A 20,781-nucleotide genomic window follows, 5' to 3' on the forward strand; every position below is an offset into this window, starting at 1 on the left:
TGGGCCTCTGTAAAGGGACTTGATTCATCTCAGCAACGCTTTTCTGGGAGCATTTAAGAACCCAAGCTCAGGAGTTAGATCACCTCTGTGTCATCCATTCTAGCCTGATTTTTCTTAATCTTCTCTGGTTCCCTGATCCCCATTTGGCTGTGTACACCTAACATCCATCTCAAGTCCCTCTGACTGTAACTCTTTTTTGACCTACTTTTCTGGTGAAGTTTTGGCCTCCCCCCATAAATATATATTCTAATTTTACTTTATTGCCCAATGCACCAAGGCTGTAGGTTAATGACATCTCTACAATCAGCCCATCTCAAAGGACTAATTAGTCTGACCCTCCTTCCATCCAGCTGCTCCAACAAGGAATGGATTCAATAAACTCTTCCAAACAAAAAGCCGTTCTTATGTTTAATGATGAATTACAGGTAGGACTCCCTTCAAATTCAGTGGAAATGATCACTCTCTTGAGCACTATTTAATATTATTCTGCAACTTCTGTCTAGTGTAAAAAAGTGATATACATTTGAGAATTTAAGGCATGTTATCATTTTCAGTTAGTAGATGTAAATATTTAGAAAATACAAATGGGACTTCCCTGGTGGCACAGTGGTTAAGGCTCCGCACTCCCAATGCAGGGGGCCCGGGGTTCGATCCCTCGTCAAGGAACTGGATCCCACATGCAAGTCGCGACTAAGGGTTCGCACGCCAAAACTAAGGAGCTGGTGAGCCACAACTAAGGAGCCCGCCGGCCCCAACTAAGACCCGGCACAACCAAATTAATTAAATTAATTTTAAAAAAAAGAAAATACAAATAAATTAAGAACTGTTAAAATGAGATCTGATAATCCCACATTTGGAAATCTATCAACAAAGTGGTCGGAAACAGTAGTTATAAAAATGAGTGGTTTCACATCAAAAACATTATGCTGAAGTAAAAGAAGTCAACTGAAAGAGCACATATTGTACAATCCCACTTATATGAAATAGTCAGAACAGGTAAATCCACAGCGACAGGAGTTTAGCAGTTGCCAGAGATTTGAAACAGGAGAGGAAAAGGGAGAGGGGAGAATAGGGAATGACTGCTCATGGGTACAAGCTTTCTTTGGGGGTTGATGAAACTCTTTTAAAATTAGCTTAGGGTGGTAATTCCCTATCAGTCCAGTGGTTAGAACTTGACGCTTTCACTGCCGGGGCCCAGGTTTGATCCCCCGTCAGGGAACTAAGATCCCAGAAGCCATGCGGCCAAAAAAAAAAAAAATCAAATGCAGTGATGGCTGCACAATTCTGTAAATATACTATAAGCCATTGAACTGTACACTTTAAATGAATGAACTTTATGCTGTGTAAATTATATCTCAATAAAGCTGCTAAAAATCAACAGTTTCCATGTATATCAAAATACTCAAAATATGACAAAAATTATCTCATCTTCTAAAAACGTAAGATATTTAGGAATAATTTAGTTGTATGAAAAAGATATACAACCCACATAAATAAAGTTATAAAACTGCACTGAGATACATGAAATAAGACATAAGTGAATCAAGAAATATTCTTGGATAGGAAGACTGATTATTGTAAATGACGCAGATTTCTTCCAAAATTCATGAATAAATTTCCAAACAGTTCCATTTTAATAAAAATGCCAAGGGAGGCCGTTTTGGAATGGAAGTAAACACAATTATTTTAAAATTTATCTGGAAAAATAAGAGATCAAAGACATTTTTGAGAAAGAGAACTAATGAAAAAAGACCCAAACTTAACCAGATATTAACATATTATAATGCTAAAAACAGTAAATACCAAAACAGCAATGGAGAGCTATAACACTGCATAGATAATCTTATATAGCCACAAAATAGCAGAGATAACCTTGAGATAAACCTTATTGTTGGTGTATGATGAGTGTTAATTAAACAAGGAGGCCATCAGACTGAGGTGGCTCTAATACCTTAGCAGCCTATGTAAGCAAACCCCAACCTGAACCTGTAAATGCCTCAAGGTTAAGAAATCAATACCTAAGGACAACGAGTCACAAACAGACAATGAGGCTTTTCCATAGAAGGCAAACACTTAAGCTACAGCCAATAACCTCCTTGCTTTGCTTCTACCTTTTCTCTATAAAAGTTTTTCCCCTGACTCCTGTGTTGGTTGGAGTGCTCCTAACTACTTCTGATTTAGTGCTGCCTGACTCGAATCAATTTTCCCTCAAATAAACTTAAAAAAAAAATTTGTTCTTTTTACTCATCCCTCCCCCCTTTTATTGAAATATAATTGACATACAATATTATGTTTCAGGTGTACAACATAGTGGTTCAATATTTGTGTACATTACCAAGTGATCATCACAGTAAGTCTAAGTTACCATCTGTCACCATACAAAATTATTACAATTTTATTGTAATTTTATTGACTATATTCCTTATTTCGTACAATATCTCCCCATGACTTATTTATTTTTGCTCAAGTAAACTCTTAAAAATGTAACATGCCTCAGTTTATCATTTAACATGAGGGAAACATCGTAAATCAATGAAAAAGGAAAAGATATTCAACAAATGACGTTGGGAAAACTGCTTATTAATTTGAAAGCTAGTGACAGTCTCCCAAACTTTTATTCCTCCAGTCTCTCTAAGGGATTTTTTTTTTTTTTTTTTGGCTGTATTGGGTCTTCATTGCAGTGTGCAGGCTTCTCATTGTGGTGGCTTCTCTTGTTGTGGCGCTCAGGCTTCAGTAGTTGTGGCACGCAGGCTCTAGAGTGCAGGCTCAGTAGTTGTGGTGTACAAGCTTAGTTGCTCCGTGGCACGTGGGATCTTCCCGGACCAGGGCTCGAACCCGTGTCCCCTGCACTGGCAGGTGGATTCTTAAGCACTGCACCACCAGGGAAGTCCTCTCTAAGGATTTTATATGCTCCTAAATCCCTCTGTGTCTGAGGGACCTAGAGTAGTGTGTTTTCTTATCTGAATCAGAGCTGATACATTTCCAAGACCACAAGAAGCTAAATAAAGTGTAATTTTTATCAAAACTTTTTCTTTTATCTGAAAATAAAGTACTATAATATTACACAAGAAATTGTTTTAATAGTTAAATAGAATTAAAACCTTGCTCCATAGCTGAAAAAGCACTTGTACCTGTATCCTGAACTGGCCTCCAGAGGGCAGCAGAGAGTCATTTACACTTAACCAAAAGTTACCTCTTAACCAAAAGTGTGTACTTTGGTTGTTTTTTCAACTCTTCTGTTCTTTCTTGAGACTAGGCCTTAACAAACTGGGTGGCCAGGATTTGGAAGGCTGTCTGAGGTCATGGATCAAAGCGATGCCAACAAGCCAAAGCAAAGATTCAAAGAATCACTTTTATATCTTTAAAATATAATTAAATTAAATTAAATTAAAATCTTTAATTAGATAAACCAATGAACCACAGTTAATACACTGTTGGCTAAGCATATTTAACCAGCACATGTTTACGCAACACCGATGCATATAAAGCATTTAATCCTTTCAGGGCTTTCTATTCCTAGATGTACAAAAAGTATATAGAAAGGGTGATAGTCACTTATTCTGTCATATTTTTTGAGCATTTGATACACACTAAAAGTTTATCAGTGACCCAGAAATTGTCGAAGACACAAAGGATTACAAAAGCATGTTTCAAAAAAAAAAATCACGTTATTCTGACTTACTTCGTAAACAACAAAGATTCTGGATAGATAGGCGAAAGGCTTCTATAAACTGACAAAGTGAGGAATAGTTCAGCCAAAATTAAGTGAGTGCAGACATCCAGAGACTTGTGCAGGACACTGAAGCTGGCCTGTACTCCAGGCATTGCGAAACCAGGTAAATGTGAACTTTGGTTTTCACCTCTTAACAGGGCACAGAGAAAAGGCATCACACAGGTCTTCCTCAAAGTGGTGATTCCAAATAATAGGAGACTACCCCATTAAGGTTGAGACACCAAAGGGCCATCTCTTCAGCGTGAGAAGGAACTAGAAGTAACCACCTTGAACCCTGTACCTCCTCCCATCCCAGTAAAAGTGAAATTGCCTCCTGTCTGGAAACTTGGCTCAAAGTATAGAGGTGGAGAAAAGTCTCTTCTGAGTTTTATACGCATGAGATGGCCCACATTCATACATCTGGGTGGTCTAAAATGCCTCAAGCTGAGAATTAGGTTAAAGCTGTCACAGACCCAGGAGTCTCACAGAAGCAAACAGAAATCTTCTCTACAGAGACTCACCTCTATTCCAGGCCTCAAAGAGTTTCTGCAGAAATATGAGTTCACAGTCAAAAATCATGAAACCCGAAAGTAAAGGACATATCATGAGCAACAGCCAGTACTTATTAGACCCTCAAAGATGAAAGACATGGAAATTATGAAACATGGAAGATCAATCAAGTACACTGAAATATATTTATAGAAATAACAGGACAAGTTACGGGCAAAGAGCCAGAGCCATTAAAAAATAACCAAACCAAAAAAAAAAAAAAAAAATAACCAAACCAACCAAGCATAGAACTCCTAGTCATAAAAAACATGATAAGTGATATTTTAAAACGCAATGAAAATGGATAAAATAGTAATAAAAATATGCAGTGGGGTTTTAAAATATAGGATTAAAATATACGAGAGTAATGAGATATATATTAAGCCTTTATTCCAACACATTTTTGAGTTTAAAGGAAATAAAGGCCCTAGACAAATATTTCACTATATCTGACTCGAAAGGAATACAAAACCCAAATAGTCTCATAATCAGTAAGGAAATTGGGAGTTCAAAATATGTCAATCAATCAATCAACTCCTCTAGGCCCAGGTGGCTTCCCTGGCTGTTCTAAATATTTAAGGAAGAAAAAGTTCTAATTTTACACAAATGCTCCTAGGAAACAAAATGCGGATAACATTTCCCAGCTCATTTTGTGAAGCTACCATAATCCTGATTCCCAAACCCGAAAAGAATAGTATAGAAAAGGAAAAGTAGGTGCTTCCCTGGTGGCGCAGTGGTTGAGAGTCCGCCTGCTGATGCAGGGGTCACGGGTTTGTGTCCCGGTCTGGGAAGATCCCACATGCCGCGGAGCGGCTGGGCCCGTGAGCCATGGCCACTGAGCCTGCGCGTCCGGAGCCTGTGCTCCGCAACGGGAGAGGCCACAACACTGAGAGGCCCGCGTACCGCAAAAAAAGGAGAAGTATAGCTCACCACACTGATGTTCACAGGTTTAAAATATCCTAAGCAAAAGATTAACACACTAAGTTCAGGAACAAATTTTAAAAAGAAACAAACAAAAAAACACATCATGACCAAGTTGGGCTTATACAAAGAAAGGTTGATTTCACATTTTTAAAAATCAGCTAATTAATTTCACCACACTAATAGATTAAGGGGAAAAAAATCATATGGCCTCTCAATAGATGCAAAACCCCCACATTTTACAAAATTAAAATTCATTCATGATTTTTTCAAAAGTCTCTTTGCAAAAGAAATATCTACAGCAAGTATTATGTGTAATGTTGAAATACTGTATTCAGTATTGATATAAAATAAGGATGCTTGCTGTCATCACTTTTACTTAACAATTTGCTAGATGCCCCAACAGTGCAGCTGGCAGAGATGAATGAAGAAATGGTGTAAAATTGTAGGACAGCAAAATTTGCCATCCCCAAATGTGTCTCTTTGGCATGAGGATTAATTGGGCTGATTATTTTTAAGAAACAGAAAACTCAGAAAGCTTTTCTTGTTACCTCCCCCTTAGCTGCTCAAAGAATTTAGATAAAGGGCCTGTCTCCAGAATGGAGCTATCACTAGAGATATCTGTAAAGAATATGGACTAGGTGTGCTGGAAGAAATTTGGCAGGGCCTATAGATTAGGGTCCACTCTGTATCCCATTGTCTCTGCAGGACCCAGCAAACATTTGTTTACCAAACATTTGCTTTTCCATCTCTATTTCCTTCCTCCCCCTTGAGGTCCCAAACCATACCCCCAACATCCTCTTTTGTCTCTAGCAGAAGATGGTATTTAAGGTGAGGGTTTCAGCCATTTTGGCAAGTTACTCAGTTTTCCTGGGCCTCTCCCATGTGTACATGTTATTAAACTTTTGTTTTCTCTTGTTAATCTGTCTCATGTCAACTGAATTCTTAGAGCAGCCAGAAGAACCTAGAATGGTAGAAGAAAATATCTCCCCCCCACCGCCGACATAGATTTATTTTAAAATGTATATGGAAGAACAAAGAAAGAGCCATGAATATTTAAGCCATCCTGAAAAAAGAAAATGAGACAATTTATCTTACCAAACACCTACAATTAAGTATTAATGTAAGCAGATGGGGTAGGGGGTCCCGGGAGAAAGAGACCCAGGCATGGCTTAAGCCACTTTGTGATCTAAGCCTGGCCACAATGCTTGCCCAGTAATTAAGGATCTAAAGGGAAGTGAGGGAAATGAAGGAACAAAGGAAGAGCAGTAAAGAAACAATAGTTCAGCGAGAAAACAGAGTCCTAGTTCCTCCTCAAGGGATGTACATAACCATCTGACACCTGTCTTCAGTTCTGCAGGAACTAAGGCCCCCACCCAGGTGGAGGACAGAATGATGTTGACCCTCTTGACTTCAGTCAACCAAAGCCAGGACTCTGTCAACCTTTGCCCCAATTCTGTGCTGAATTCTCCTCTGCCCAAGTCCCTTTATGAATATGCATGAACCCTTAGTTTAAACATCCCCAATTTTGCTGTTTGGGGAGACATTGCTCTGTGAGAGATCCCCAGTGTTCCCCTTACTTGCTGCAAGTAATAAGTCCTTCCTTCTCCCAGTCTTCGGCTTGGTTGTGTCTTTTGGCTCAACACCCACCAAGAGGCAAACCCAGTTTTGGGGTAACATTAATTTTAGTGGGATTTCCCACAAGGACAGATAATCTAACGAATGGAACAGAACAAAATACCCCAAATCTGACCTACACACATACATGGAGTTCTGACATGACACATTATCTTCTGTTATTAACTTGAGAACCTGGGGGATCATTATGGGGAAAAAATTAATCCCTCTTTCACATCAATACTAAAAATCAGTCCCAGTGGATTAAAGACCTGTATGTATGTAAAAGACAATAATATAAAAATCTTAGAAGACTTTAAGATATAGCAGCATTTTTAAAACAAAACACAGAATGTGGAAACCATGAGGAAAATATAGGAGTTTGACTACATTAATGTAAAAAAACCACTTTGGTTTATTAAAGAACACTGTAAGAAGAGTAAACAGGGGACTTCCCTGGTGGCACAGTGGTTAAGAATCCGCCTGCCAATGCAGGGGACACGGGTTCGAGCCCTGGGCCGGGAAGATTCCACATGCCTTGGAGCAACTAAGCCCGTGCACCACAACTACTGAGCCCACATGCAGCAACTACTGAATCCCACGTGCTCTAGGGCCCGTGCTCTGCAAGAAGAGAAGCCACAACTACAGAAAGCCTGTGCGCAGCAACGCAGACCCAATACAGCCAAAAAATTAAAAAATTTTAAAAAAAGAGTGAACAAAAAACCAAGAGAAGACATGTGCAACACATAAAACAAACAAAAGATGAGTATCCAAAATATGTTTTTTAAAATACTCTTATTAACCAAAAAGAAAACAAATAACACAATAAACAATGAATTTGAACAGGCACGTCACAGAACACGAAAACTGAATGGCCGATACACTTTTCTTTTTTTTTTTTTTTTTTTTTTGCGGTACGCGGGCTTCTCACTGTTGTGGCCTCTCCCGTTGTGGAGCACAGGCTCCGGATGCTCAGGCTCAGCGGCCATGGCTCACGGGCCCAGCCGCTCCGTGGCATGTGGGATCTTCCCAGACCGGGGCACAAACCCGTGTCCCCTGCATCGGCAGGCGGACTCTCAACCAATGCACCACCAGGGAAGCCCCAATACACATATTTCTAAAAGGGTGAACCGTATTAATAACAAGGGAAACACAAATCAGACAAAATGAAATAGTTTCATGTCCATGAGATCAACAAACATTTAAACATCTGACAATATCAAGTCTCGACGAAGAAGAGTAACAAATATTTTCATATTATGATCAGTTTGGAAGGCTCTTGGCCTTAGATAATAAATATGAAAATCCACATACTCTCCATTCCACTCTTACAAACATACTTTAAAAGCACTCTTGCACATGTGTACCTGAGACAGTACAAGAATGTTCAGAACAGAACTGTAAGAGCAAATGGCAATTTCATATGCCTCAACATAATAAAAATTGATAAGGATTACAGATATCTTCAGGGCACTTTACTATATCTGAAATCTGTGGTCAGTGGACAGAAAACTGTAAGCCTAAACACTAACACAGGATAATAAAGGGCCAGAAAAAGACACCAACACCAAGGAGTGTCATGAATTTGTATAAGAGCTTATTTGTTTCACAAACATTTAGACTGCACTTATCATGTGCCCAACACTGTTGTAACTGCTTCACAAGGATCAGTTCATTTCATCCTCAAAACAGGCCTATGAGCTGGGTACTAATATGATCCTCATCGGACAGATGAAGAAACTGAGGCAGAGAGGGTGAGTATTTTGCCCAAGGTCACACGCAATTAAGTGGCAGAGCCAGGATTCGAAAGCAGTAGTTTGACTCCCAAGTCCTTGTATTAAAACATACACTATGCTAACTCCTAACCATGATGCTATAGTGTGCTGGCAGAACCACTACGGAAGGAATTTATCCAACAAATGCAGTTAAATCCCTTATTGATGTGAGCGTAAGGATACCATTCCAGCTATCTAGTCATTGCTGCATAACCCTGCTCCCCAAACTTAGTGGCATAAAACAACTATTTCTCATGGTCACTCACTAAGGAATTAGGACAGGAGTAGCAGGATGGCACACTCCTGCTCCTTGCCAGGACCCCAGATGGCAAGACTAAATGCCTGGGGGCTGGATGACTTGAAGGCTGGGCTCAGTTGGGCCAATGGCCCCAGTACCCACATGCAGACTCTCCAAATGGCTTGGGCTCCTAACAGCATGGCAGCTGGATTCGGAAGGCGAGAATCCAGAGAGCAAACATCCCGAGAGCATAGGATGTAGTTGCAAGACTTCTTTTGTCCCTGCCTTCGAAGTCATGCAGCGTCACATTCTGTCTTTATGACCAAGTCACGGAGGCCCCTCAGATCCAGGGATGGGGAATTAGGCTCCACCTCTGGGTGAGGAAGAAGCAAGGTAACCTTGCGGAAGAGCAGGTGAGTGGGAGACAGTGTCAGGGTCACCTTTGGAAACACAACTTGGCCCAGAGTCACAGAGGCTGTTGACAGGGCAATAGGTTCTGGGATATTTTTAGCCACAGGTAACTGAACAGGCAATTAACAGTGGCTTAAATTCTAAGGGGGTTTTTGTCTCATGACATAAAAGGGCCAGAGGCAGGGCAAGTCCAGAGTTAGTTAGTTGCTCGGTGATGTCATGAAGGACCCCAGTGCTTTCTGTTTTTCTAGTCTGCTACCCTTAGCACATCCTAAGTATCCCACTCCTTGCTTTTAGGTTGGTTGCAGCAATTCCAAGCATCAGAAGGAGACATAATAATGTCAAACAAAGAAAAAGAGGGGTATATTTTCCCTTGAGTCTCTTTTAATTAAAAAAAAAAAAAAGAATAGGGACTTCCCCGGCGGTCCAGTGGTTAAGACTCCGAGCTTCCACTGCAGGCAGCAGGGGTTCGATCCCTGGTAGGGGAAGTAAGATCCCACATGCTGCAAGGCACAGCCAAAAAGAAGAAGAACCTCCTTTCTAAACCTCACAGTTAACTTACTTTCAGGTCACATTGGACCTGAACTTGCCCTTGTTCATGCCATAGCTGGAAAAGAAGCTGAGAAAGGATCTAGCATTTTGGCTTCATAGTAAGAAGTGCTTCTGCTAATAAAAAAAGGAAGGGGAAGAATGACAGTGGAACCACCAGTATCTCCCACAAGTTCAGGCAACCTCCATTCACTTAGCAATTTTTAGCTGATTGCTAATTGTGTACCAGGCACAGCGCTAAGAGGCAGGGCATGGCGGTGCGCAAGACAAGCGTCCCTACCCTTGTAAGGCTTACAGTCCAGCACAAAACAGAGACACGTAACAAGCAATCCCATAATTAAATCAAAGGTGTTCAGTACCATGAAAAAGAGGTATGCAATCAAAGCACGATTTGCTGTAAAGAAAGCAATATTGCTTTATGGAAATATACTGCAATGAAAGACAAGATTATAGTTATAAATACTAAAAGCATCACAAGGTCCTCGCTAAGATGAAAAAATAATGACTGGAAATGATCAAGAGAAGGAAGCATGGTGTCTGGAAGATAGATCGCGTCCCCATCATTAGAAAAGTTACTCCATTGAGGATCTGAGACTGTTCCCTGGGATTTACTACAGACCTGATGAAGCTTCTCTTGAGACTCCCTGACCTCCTTCTATCGAACCGCATGCTCACCAAACAAACTCTGGAATACTGCATCGCTTGCCCAGGTGGACTAGATACCAGACTGGAATTTTTCAGTTTCTGAAAAGTTCTATCTGTCACCATAAAGTGTTATTTTGGTCAGTTTAAAGTAAGCATGAACAATCTTAGACCTTCAAAGCTATAATCGCTGACTGGGAACCCACGGTGAGCCCCACCCTGGGCACTCACAAGATATCAAGCTGGTTTCACCCACGATGGCACTCAAAACTCACCTGGTACATTCCTTTGATAGTAGCTATGGCATCGGCCAGCTGCTGATTGTAGCATTTTCTTAAGGTATCCTCATTCTGCAAATGAAAAATAAATACAACAAGCACCACAATGGATTTCCAAATGCAACTCTCACACCTACAAGGGAGGGGCTCAGTATAAAACCATCATTCAAATCATATGCTCTCTCAAAAACTTCACTTTATAATGATTTCCCCTATGTTTACAGCTAATACAACACATTCCATTTTCACTTACACTGAACCAAAAGCAATAGAGAGCTCATATGGATAAAATAAATAGATGATGTGAACGTTTTCTCTCATCTTCCATATCATAGTCTTTCTAATGTCTTAGAACTGCTTATAAAATAGTGAAATCGGGGGATGGGATAAGTTGGGAGATTGGGATTGACATATATACACTACTATGTATAAAATAGATAACTAATGAGAACCTAATGTATAGCACAGGGAACTCTACTCAGTGCTCTGTGGTGACCTAAATGGGAAGGAACTCTTTAAGAGTGGATATATGTATACGTATAACTGATTCACTTTGCTGCACAGCAGAAACTAATACAACATTATAAAGCAACTATACTCCAATAAAAATTAATTAAAAATAAAATAAAATAGTGAAATCTATTTGGAGTTCACATCCTCTTCTGGTCCTGGTATTTTTGGATGAATTATGCTCATGGAAAGAAATCTAGGGCCACTAATCCACAAACTAGAGTCACTTTCTGATTAATCAAATTATTTGATCCTATCTGTTATGGATAACAATGAAAGATAGTACATTAAAAAAATACTCTTGTATGGAATCTAAAAAAAAGAAAAAGAGTTCTGAAGAACCTAGGGGCTGGACAGGAATAAAGACGCAGATGTAGAGAATGGACTTGAGGACACAGGGGAAGGGTAAGCTGGGACGAAGGGAGAGAGTGGCATGGACATGTATACACTACCAAACGTAAAATAGATAGCTAGTGGGAAGGAGCCGCATAGCACAGGGAGATCAGCTCGGTGCTTTGTGACCACCTAGAGGGGTGGGATAGAGAGGGTGGGAAGGAGACACAAGACGGAGGAGATATGGAGATATATGTATATGTATAGCTGATTCACTGTTATACAGCAGAAACTAACACAACATTGTAAAGCAATTATACTCCAATAAAGATGTTAAAAAATACTCTTGATTCTGATATGAATTTTGATTCTAGCATGGAGTGTAAACCACCAATGGGCTTTAGAGTCAGGCAGAATTGGATTTCACTGTTACTGTGCCACTTACTATCTGTCTGACTTTAAGCAAGTGACTTAACCTTGGTGGCTCAGTTTCCTTATCTGCAGAGCAGGGATGAGAGGATTTCCACTTAGGGATTGTTGAGGGATTTAAAGAGGAAATGCATTAAAAGGTACTTTGAATGGTGGGGTCAACAACACGTGGGTGTTTTGTTTTATAACAGAAAAATAACACTGATGCCTGTTCTTAATGACAGATAAATATGCTAACCTGATCAAAGATTTTAGGAAATTCCTCAGAGCAGCAGAGTTTTCATGTCTTTGGCTCCTACGGAGCCATTAAAACACAAGTCATATAAAACTGTAGTTAAGGGCTGAAATTCAAGCATTAAACTCTCTGGTCTGGAACCTAAACCCTGATGGTTTTTTAAATGGTGACCTTGAGCAAGTGAATTAACCTTTCTGTGCCTTGGTTTCCTCATCTGTAAAAGGGGTATAATAATTGTACCTACTTTGTACCTAGGTTAGTCATGAGCCTTAAATGAGTTCATACACAGGGTACTCACAAAAGTTTCTGCACATAGTAAAGCTATAGGTACCATACAGCTTTATGTAGTCATCACATGATACACAACACATACAAATTAAATTGCCCTCATAAGTTGCTAAGCTAAAAACTGTAGTATCTACACATCTAAACATAAAATTAATCCACATACGAAACAGAGGAAATGAGAGAACTTCTACCTGTTGGTAACGTTTTTCGATTGTCAGGATCCTGTCATGTAGAGAAGTGAAAAGTCTGCAAGATTCCTCTCTAAGACGGTCCTCAAACTTCAGTGGAATCAATTGTTTGAGGAACCCAAAATCCACCTGAAGAGATTTAATAATCTAAAAATGGAAAAACATACGTTATTGTAGAGAGTTAAGGGCCCTCTGTGTAAAGATTCTAGCACCTGGCCTGGTCTGGGCAGATCACTTGGGCACCTGGTCAGGGGCTTGTCCTGAATTGAAGATTACCTCTCCAAAGTCATGTACACTGGGGGTTCCAGTTAATCTGCTAAACTAATACATGCTGATGGACGAAGGGAGAGGAGGTTCCCAGCAGTTTCCTCCCATACAGAGTAAGTTATCCTTTGCCATGAATCAAAAAACGTTTGAAAAAATAATTTTCAATATGTGATTTTCAGATCAGGAAAAATGGGCAAGAATCAACATTTGTTGTGAATTTACTAGCCAAGTACTTAAATATATAACCAATGTGTTGACTAAGAACTGGTTGGTATCATCCAAACTCAATGTATTTTTGTCTCCCACTGTCTATTTAAAATGTATTCACTAGGACTTCCCTGGTGGTCCAATGGTTAAGAATCCGCCTTACAATGCAGGTGACGTGAGTTCCATCCCTGGTCAGGGAACTAAGGTCCCACATGCCACAGGGCAGCTAGGCCCGTGCACCACAACTACAGAACCCATGCACTCTGGAGCCCGAGCCACAAGTAGAGAGAAGCCCACACACCTCAACTAAGACCCAATGCAGCCCAAAATAAATAAATATTTAATTCAAAAAATAAAATAAAAAATAAAATGTATTCACTAGGTAATCTTCCCTCGCCCTGAATGGAAACTGTAAGCAATTCCTACTCATTCTTGGGAACAGAAAGTCCCATCACCACTCAAAACACAGCCCGAAAGTAGCATTTAGAATGTGACACTTCCAACTTCATTCATAGGTAAGGCTGCTCCCTGCACTCCAGGCCAAGGGCAGTAGCTGGCAGCTGCACGTCTTTAAGGAAAAGAGTGGGATTCACTCTTGAGCTCTCTCCCCTCTTACCTCCTCCCCCCACACCCCAGCTGCTTCTCCACCACAGACAAGGCAGAAGGGATAAAGGGACACGGCCGTTCCTACCTGGCGGGGGGCTTCACCCTGGTCTGGTAGGACAGGAGGACGACCCTTCTTCCCTCGGGCACCAACACAGCTTCTCTAGAGGTTCCCGCTGCAGGTACCCTCTCTCCTGTGGATGCACAGGGACAAGCAGCTGCTTCTCTACTCCAGGTGTTCACTGCTACTCCGCCCTCGGGCCCTATGAATCTAGAGTTTCACCCTTTCTTCTCCCTTCTGTTGGGGGCCCTCTGTCCTTCTCAATCCGTCAACTGGAGAGGACCCAGAATGGCCCCAAGCTGGCGCTCTCTCTCTTTTTCTCAGAGGCCACATGTGGTCCACAAGAAACAATCACACAACCCTCACCCCGGCAACTCTGGCAGTGCAGACTGATCCCAGCTCAGCCGCTCCCCCTTCTAGCCCCAGCCCACATTAGCTTCCTTGCACATGAATCGGCGCCGGTCCTCTTAGTCTTCCAATAGCAGCAAACACATTTCAAGTTCCACGGAAGCCTGCCTTACCGGCTTTGAGCCGAGGAAGAGCCCTTCCGCTACCCCTCCCCCAGAAAGAGCACGGCAACAGTGTTTCCTAAAGAAATTCCTTCGGCAATTTTTCCCCTTCACCTCCTGATCCCCGTTTTTATTATCCTTGGTCTGATTAAAGAGCTAAGAGTCATTGATCTGATGTGTAACATTCTCTTCGTAAATTCTGCAAATGGGATCTTACACTCACTTTGGAATTTGATACCTGGCTACTAGCACCCTGGGAAGAAGCTCGGTTTTAGCATCCTGATACTATGTGGGAGGTTTTATTTTGCAGTTGAGGATATCAAGACTTTGAGAGGTTAAGTGACTAACTAGTCCAACATTACGTGGCCGGTAAGCGGAAGGTCCAGATTTGAACAGAGTAGTGACTGACTCAGACTCCTTCTTTATACCATGTTGTCAACTTATGAAGGTTACTATTTTAAGAAATATGAAAAAAAATTCTAGAGCAAGTGAAAGCTTAAAGAATTCCTTAAATTCCAGGGACAAGATGAAATGACTTTGCCTTTAGGAGATCCAGCCCCATATGGACGGCTTGTTCTGAAGAAGGGAGGGACAGGAATCCTGGTATGGTCAAAAAAACTTGTACTGGCCCAAGACTCCCATGGATCAGTTTACAAGAGACATACCTAAGACACAATGACACAGAACTGAGGTCAGTGTAGAAATAAGAAAGTTTTACCAGGCAAACAATGTCCCGAAGAATGTTAATATAGGTATATTAATATTGAACAAAATGGACAATATGTGTATGTGCATATATGTATATATACGCACATGTACATGTGTGTGTGAATATATATACATATATGTATATACACACACTCAACAAATACAGGTTATTTTTAATTTCTCATTTCCATGGCACAATAATGAAGACTGACCTCACACAAAGCCTCAGGACAGGTCGCAACATAGACCAAATAATTCATCTCACAAAGACTGTCCGCTGACAACAAAGCACTGAAGTTAAAACTCAGCAACATAACAGTAACTAAAGAGCACACGTGGAGATCTAACCAACTTCTTATTAAACAATGGGCCAACAAAATAAATGGGAAATTGGAGCACTTGAATCTAAATACTAATAAAAAAACTACATCTCAAAATTTGTGGGATGACGTTAAAGAAGTAATTAGTAGGACTATATTGCCTTAAATATTGTCATTTATACTGTCTTTAAATGCTTGTGAAAGGAAAGAGGGAGCCTCAAAATGAATGACCTGTAGGCATGGATAGCTAAGAGCCCCGTGTCCATCACACAGGTCCTTCCTTACTGAGAGAAGCATGACTTTGTCAGGGCAGTAATGTGCCTCGCCAATATACTCACGCCTTCAGAACCCTTTGCAGTTAAAGGGGTCATGTGATGTAGTTAAGGCTAACGATAAATACGCTGGGGTTTTCGATGGAAAGTTTTTGCTTTTTTAGTAGAGCTACCACCACTCCATTCCACTGCTCCCCTATTCTCCTTCCTCTGTGAAATGCAGATGGAGGCTGGAAATGGAGCAGCCATCTTGTTACTGTGAAGTCAGAAATATGATAGCAAAATCCATGCACTAATGATGGACCTGTGAAAAGATAAAATGAATCTGGTACACAGATGACATCAGGGAGCTACTGCCCTAACTTGTAACTCCAGATATTCTAACCCAAGACTTCCTGTTAAGTCAATATAGTTGCACTGTCTGTACATGGAGCTATATGACATTCCATCTAATACCCAGATCCAATTCACGGAATTAGAAAAAGAAAAACAGAGTAAACCCAAAGATAGTAGGAGGAATTAAATAATAAAGATAAGAGGGACTTCCCTGGTGGCGCAGTGGATAAGATTCTGAGCTCCCAATGCAGGGGGCCTGGGTTTGATCCCTGGTCAGGGAACTAGGTCCCAACATGCATGCCACAACTAAGAGTTTGCATGCCACAACTAAGAAGCCCACATGCTACAACTAAGCAGCTGCTGAGCTGCAGCTAAGGAGCCCGCCTGCCGCAACTAAGACCCAATGCAACCAAATAAAATAAACAAATAAATATTTTAAAAACACATAAATAAATAACTAATAAGGATAAGAAAAGACATTTATGAACTAGAAAATAAAGATATGATAGAAAGGATTAATAAATCCAGAAGTAGGGTCTCTGAAAAAAATTAATGAAATAGATAACACTGTCAGGATTCATCAAGAAAAAAGAGGAGGTATGAAGACCATATTAAGAATTTTAAAAGAAATATAACTACGGATACGATAAAGACCTAAAAACGATATGCAAAGACAATAATCAACACCATAACCAACAATTTGAATATTTTGTAGAAAAATATAACATCAAAACGACCCAAGAAGATTTAAGAAAACCTTAATATAACCATAACAAAACAATAGCAGTAAAAATAAGCACAGACTGTTTTACATGCAAGTTTACACTGAAGAAATAGATACTTCCAATCTCAAGCCAGTAATTCCAGAGAATAGACTAGGGAACACTTCCCAACTCACTTTATGACAATACTATGACTTTGCTACCAAGACTGAACAACAGCATAAGGAGAAAAGAAAATTATAGGACAACCTCACTTACGAACATAGATGGAAAACAATCCTTAGTAAATTAACAGCAAATAATGCAATGCAAAAGGAAATATTATAGTCCAGTTGGGTTCGTTCCAGGTTTACTATCAAAAACTCGAATTTCTTCACATCATCAGATAAAGGAGAAAAACCATATGACTGTATGACCATCTCAACAGATCCATGAAAAGCATTCAAATCCAGCCATTCGTGATTTTTTTTAAAAAAATGTCTCTCACTAATTTGAAATAAACATCCTTAATCTGATTTAAGCATATTGCATCAGATTTTGGTTCAACTATATTAAAAAATCCAAATAACAGAAGCATAAAAGAGAGGTAGGTTTACTTCTCTTTCACTAGGTGGTGAAAATGACCCAAGATCCTTCTATCTTCTTAGTCTTCTGTATACCTCAAAATCATGGTGTAACTGGTAGCATCCCTGGTCTAGGCACTGAAGTAAAAAGAGGAGGGCAAGAAAGAAAGAGAGGAAGGAAAGAGGGACAGGATGAGGAAGAGGTAAAGTGGCAGACAGTGCATCGGAACTGTGCCTTAAAGGTTGCCCAAAGCGGCCACCCAATATTTCCACCTAAATTCTACTGACCGGAACTTACTCATTTAGATGCTAGTTGCAAAGGAATAAAATTATAACACTTTTCTGAAGGCATAAAAGAAGACAATAAATTGGGACGTAAGTGGGAAAAGAGACATCCTCAAAAGTGGGAGTGTAAATTGGTATAATTTCTATGCAGGGCAACTTGGCAACATCCTTCACAATGACTAATGCATGCATCCTCTGACTCAGACATTTCACTTTTAAGAATTTACATCCCAGTTTTACTGGCATGTGAGTATGTACAGAATTATTCATTGCAGTAAAAGATGTGAAACAACCAAAATGATGTCCATCAGTAGGAGGATAGCTAAATAAATGATGCCAGTTTGTGATACAATGTACTTGTAAAATAGATGAGGAACCTCTTTATGTACCAACGTACATAAATGATTTCCAAGTTATGTTGTTAAGTGAAAAAACAGAAGCAAAGCAACCTGAAGTATTTGTAGTAGTATGCCACCCTATGTCACAGTTTTATTGATTAGGACTTTTAATAATAACTCTTGATATCTAATGTGTATGAAATGTTCTGTTTCTTTACAATCGAAAAGGCCCCAAAGCTTTGCTGTACAGAGAAATAAACACAACATTGTAAATCAATTATACTTCAATAAAATTTAAAAAAAATTTTTTTAAAGCCCCAAAGGAAATCTGATAGAATACGGAGATCTGAAAAAGCTGTATGGTAGTACAGGGGAGCAAAATCTGCCACCTCAAATTGTGTCTCTTTGGCATGAGGATTTATTTAGGCTGATTATTTTTAAGGCCCCAAGGACTCAGGAAGAAACTTTGACCTTCCCCATAACTTCCTAGAAGAATGCAGATAGAGGACCTGTTCCAGGAAGGGAGCTAGCACCATAGATAACTATAGTATAATATGCACTAGCTGTGTAGACTGGGAGGAACCTAGCAAAGTCAGTTAAAATTCGTCTCTGTGTCCCACTGTCTCTGCATGGTCCTGCAAACATTTGTTTACCAAATATTTGCTTTTCCTTCTTCATGTGAATTGTCTTCCTCTCCTACAAAGTCCCAAACCACTATCCTCAACATCCTCTTCTGTCTTTGGCTGAAGGTGAGAGCTTTGGCTATTTTGGCAAGTTACTCAGTTTTCCTGGGTCTCTCCCACATATATGCTATTAAATTTTTGTTGGATTTTCTCCTGTTAATCTGTCTCATGTCAATTTAATTCTTAGACCAGCCAGAAGAACCTAGAGGGACAGAGGAAAATTTCTTCCTCCCTGACCATGGGTGACACAGTTATTCACTACGGTATATTATTCTTGACATTTTTCTATATGCCAAAAATATTTTGTAATTTTTTAAAATATCGTAAATAGTAAATGTTCACAGATGTCAAAAGAATTCCAAAGAGAGTAAGAAAACATTTCACTAAACAAGTTAACATATATGAGCATGACATAAATATGACACAAATGAAGTAGTAGTTTATACTAATAATTTTATTTTATTTTACTTTGTGGTACACGGGCCTCTCACTGCTGTAGCCTCTCCCGCTGCAGAGCACAGGCTCCGCACGCACAGGCTCAGCAGCCACGGCTCACAGGCCCAGCCGCTCCGCAGCATGTGGGATCCTCCCAGACCGGGGCACGAACCCGCGTCCCCTGCATCGGCAGTCGGACTCTCAACCGCTGCGCCACCAGGGAAGCCCCTATACTAATAATTTTAAAAACACACCTGTCATCCAACTCAGTGTGTAAAAGATATTAATTTTTTAAAATGCTAATCATTTCACTTCTGTCAAGGAAAGACATAAAGGCAAACGGTACCCACAAATTATCTCAGAAGTTTCAAAATAAATCCAGATTTACCTGCACTAGCTTTTGTGTAGATGAACTCAACTCTTTTAATGGCAAAATCTCACTGGAATCCGTTTGAGTAGCATGGTCTGTGCTGAAAAAGCCGACCTTCAAATCATCTGAAATGTTAAATCTGAAAAAGAAAAAAAAGGGAGGAAGGAGAGATTAACTGTGGTTTATATAGTAGATATTTCCTTAAAAATATATTTAGGGAGCATATTTCATGCAAATCATATTTTACAGATTCAGAGGACTGGTGAAGTGAGGAAACCACTGAATTATCTGCTCATGACTAGGGGTTTTCCCCAGGACTGCTGGATTATCAGATTCTCTGGACACGAGCACATGGCTCCACTGATACTCATCTTATTTCCATTTTCTGAGACATGACCAATTTATGAGCCTACTTTTAATATCTTACTTGCGTTTTATGTGTGCTTCTGCTTGAAGCCATTATAAATTATGCACGGGCATAGCAAGCAAAATTACTTTTAGATAGAGGTTCTCAAAGTGTGGTCTGAGGAACCCCTGGAGGTTCCAGGACACTCTTTCAGGGAATCCACAGGTCAAAATTATTTTCCTAACAATATTAAAATTCTATTTGCCTTTTCCATTATCATTCTCTCACAAGTGTTCAGTGGAGTTTTCCAGAGGCTACAGGTTATGTGACTGGATGACAGATTGAATGCAGAAGCCGACAGGAGAATTCAGCTATGTTCCATTAAGCCAGGCATTGAGAGGGCTTGCAAAAATGTAAAACAATGACACTATTCTCATTAAAGTTTTTGTTTTGAAAAACAGAGTTCGTTTTTCTTCAAAATACATTATTTATACTAACACAGAACTGGTTTATCATTATTTTAAACGTCTCTCCTTTAAAATTTCTAATGTGGTAACTCTGAATAAATATAACATAAACTAAAGCTCTTTGAGGGACCCTATAATTTTTAAGACTGTAAAGAGGTCCTGAAACCAAAACATTTGAGAACTTCTTCTTTAAGGTAATCACACCACTGTACTGTATTTGATTTTAAACAGAATTCCCCCCAAAAAATCTAACTAGGAGCAAGTATTTGTAATGTCCTCCTACAGACTTTTAACTACGGGCATCTCAAACTGTAACAAGAAGGCCAGTTTTCTGGATGTACTCTCTCTGTCAATTTGACCAAACTTACCACAGCTATTGGTTTCTAAAATGTCAGGTGAAAAAAGAGAGCCGTGAAAGCTCAAGCAGAATTCCCAGACTCTTCAGCGCAGGCTCTGTAGACAGAGTGTCTGTGTTTCTACCCCTCACTTGTCTGCTGACCAGGTGGGGCAGACCGTGATGGGGGCACCCCCTGGCAAGCCCTCTCTTTTTACCGCTGGCAGAGCCTCAGATTTATCTCCCATGGAACTCAGGGGAGGGTGATCATATTCCCAGT

General features: G+C 40.0%; 1 protein-coding gene across 1 annotated transcript in view; it reads right to left on the reverse strand.

The window, feature by feature from the left end:
• LOC309819341 (uncharacterized protein C10orf67, mitochondrial) overlaps window positions 1–20,781 on the reverse strand; it is a gene marked incomplete at both ends in the record, with an annotated part of 104,434 nt that overhangs the window by 60,490 nt on the left and 23,163 nt on the right. The window contains 3 exons of the mRNA XM_082649438.1: window positions 10,690–10,764; window positions 12,679–12,822; window positions 19,373–19,493. Coding sequence (XP_082505564.1) covers window positions 10,690–10,764; window positions 12,679–12,822; window positions 19,373–19,493 — 340 coding nt within the window. The remainder of the gene's footprint in view (window positions 1–10,689; window positions 10,765–12,678; window positions 12,823–19,372; window positions 19,494–20,781) is intronic.

Source organism: Grampus griseus (assembly GCF_964374135.1).
Source record: "Grampus griseus genome assembly, chromosome: 2".
In the NCBI taxonomy this organism is placed as follows: Eukaryota; Metazoa; Chordata; class Mammalia; order Artiodactyla; family Delphinidae; genus Grampus; species Grampus griseus.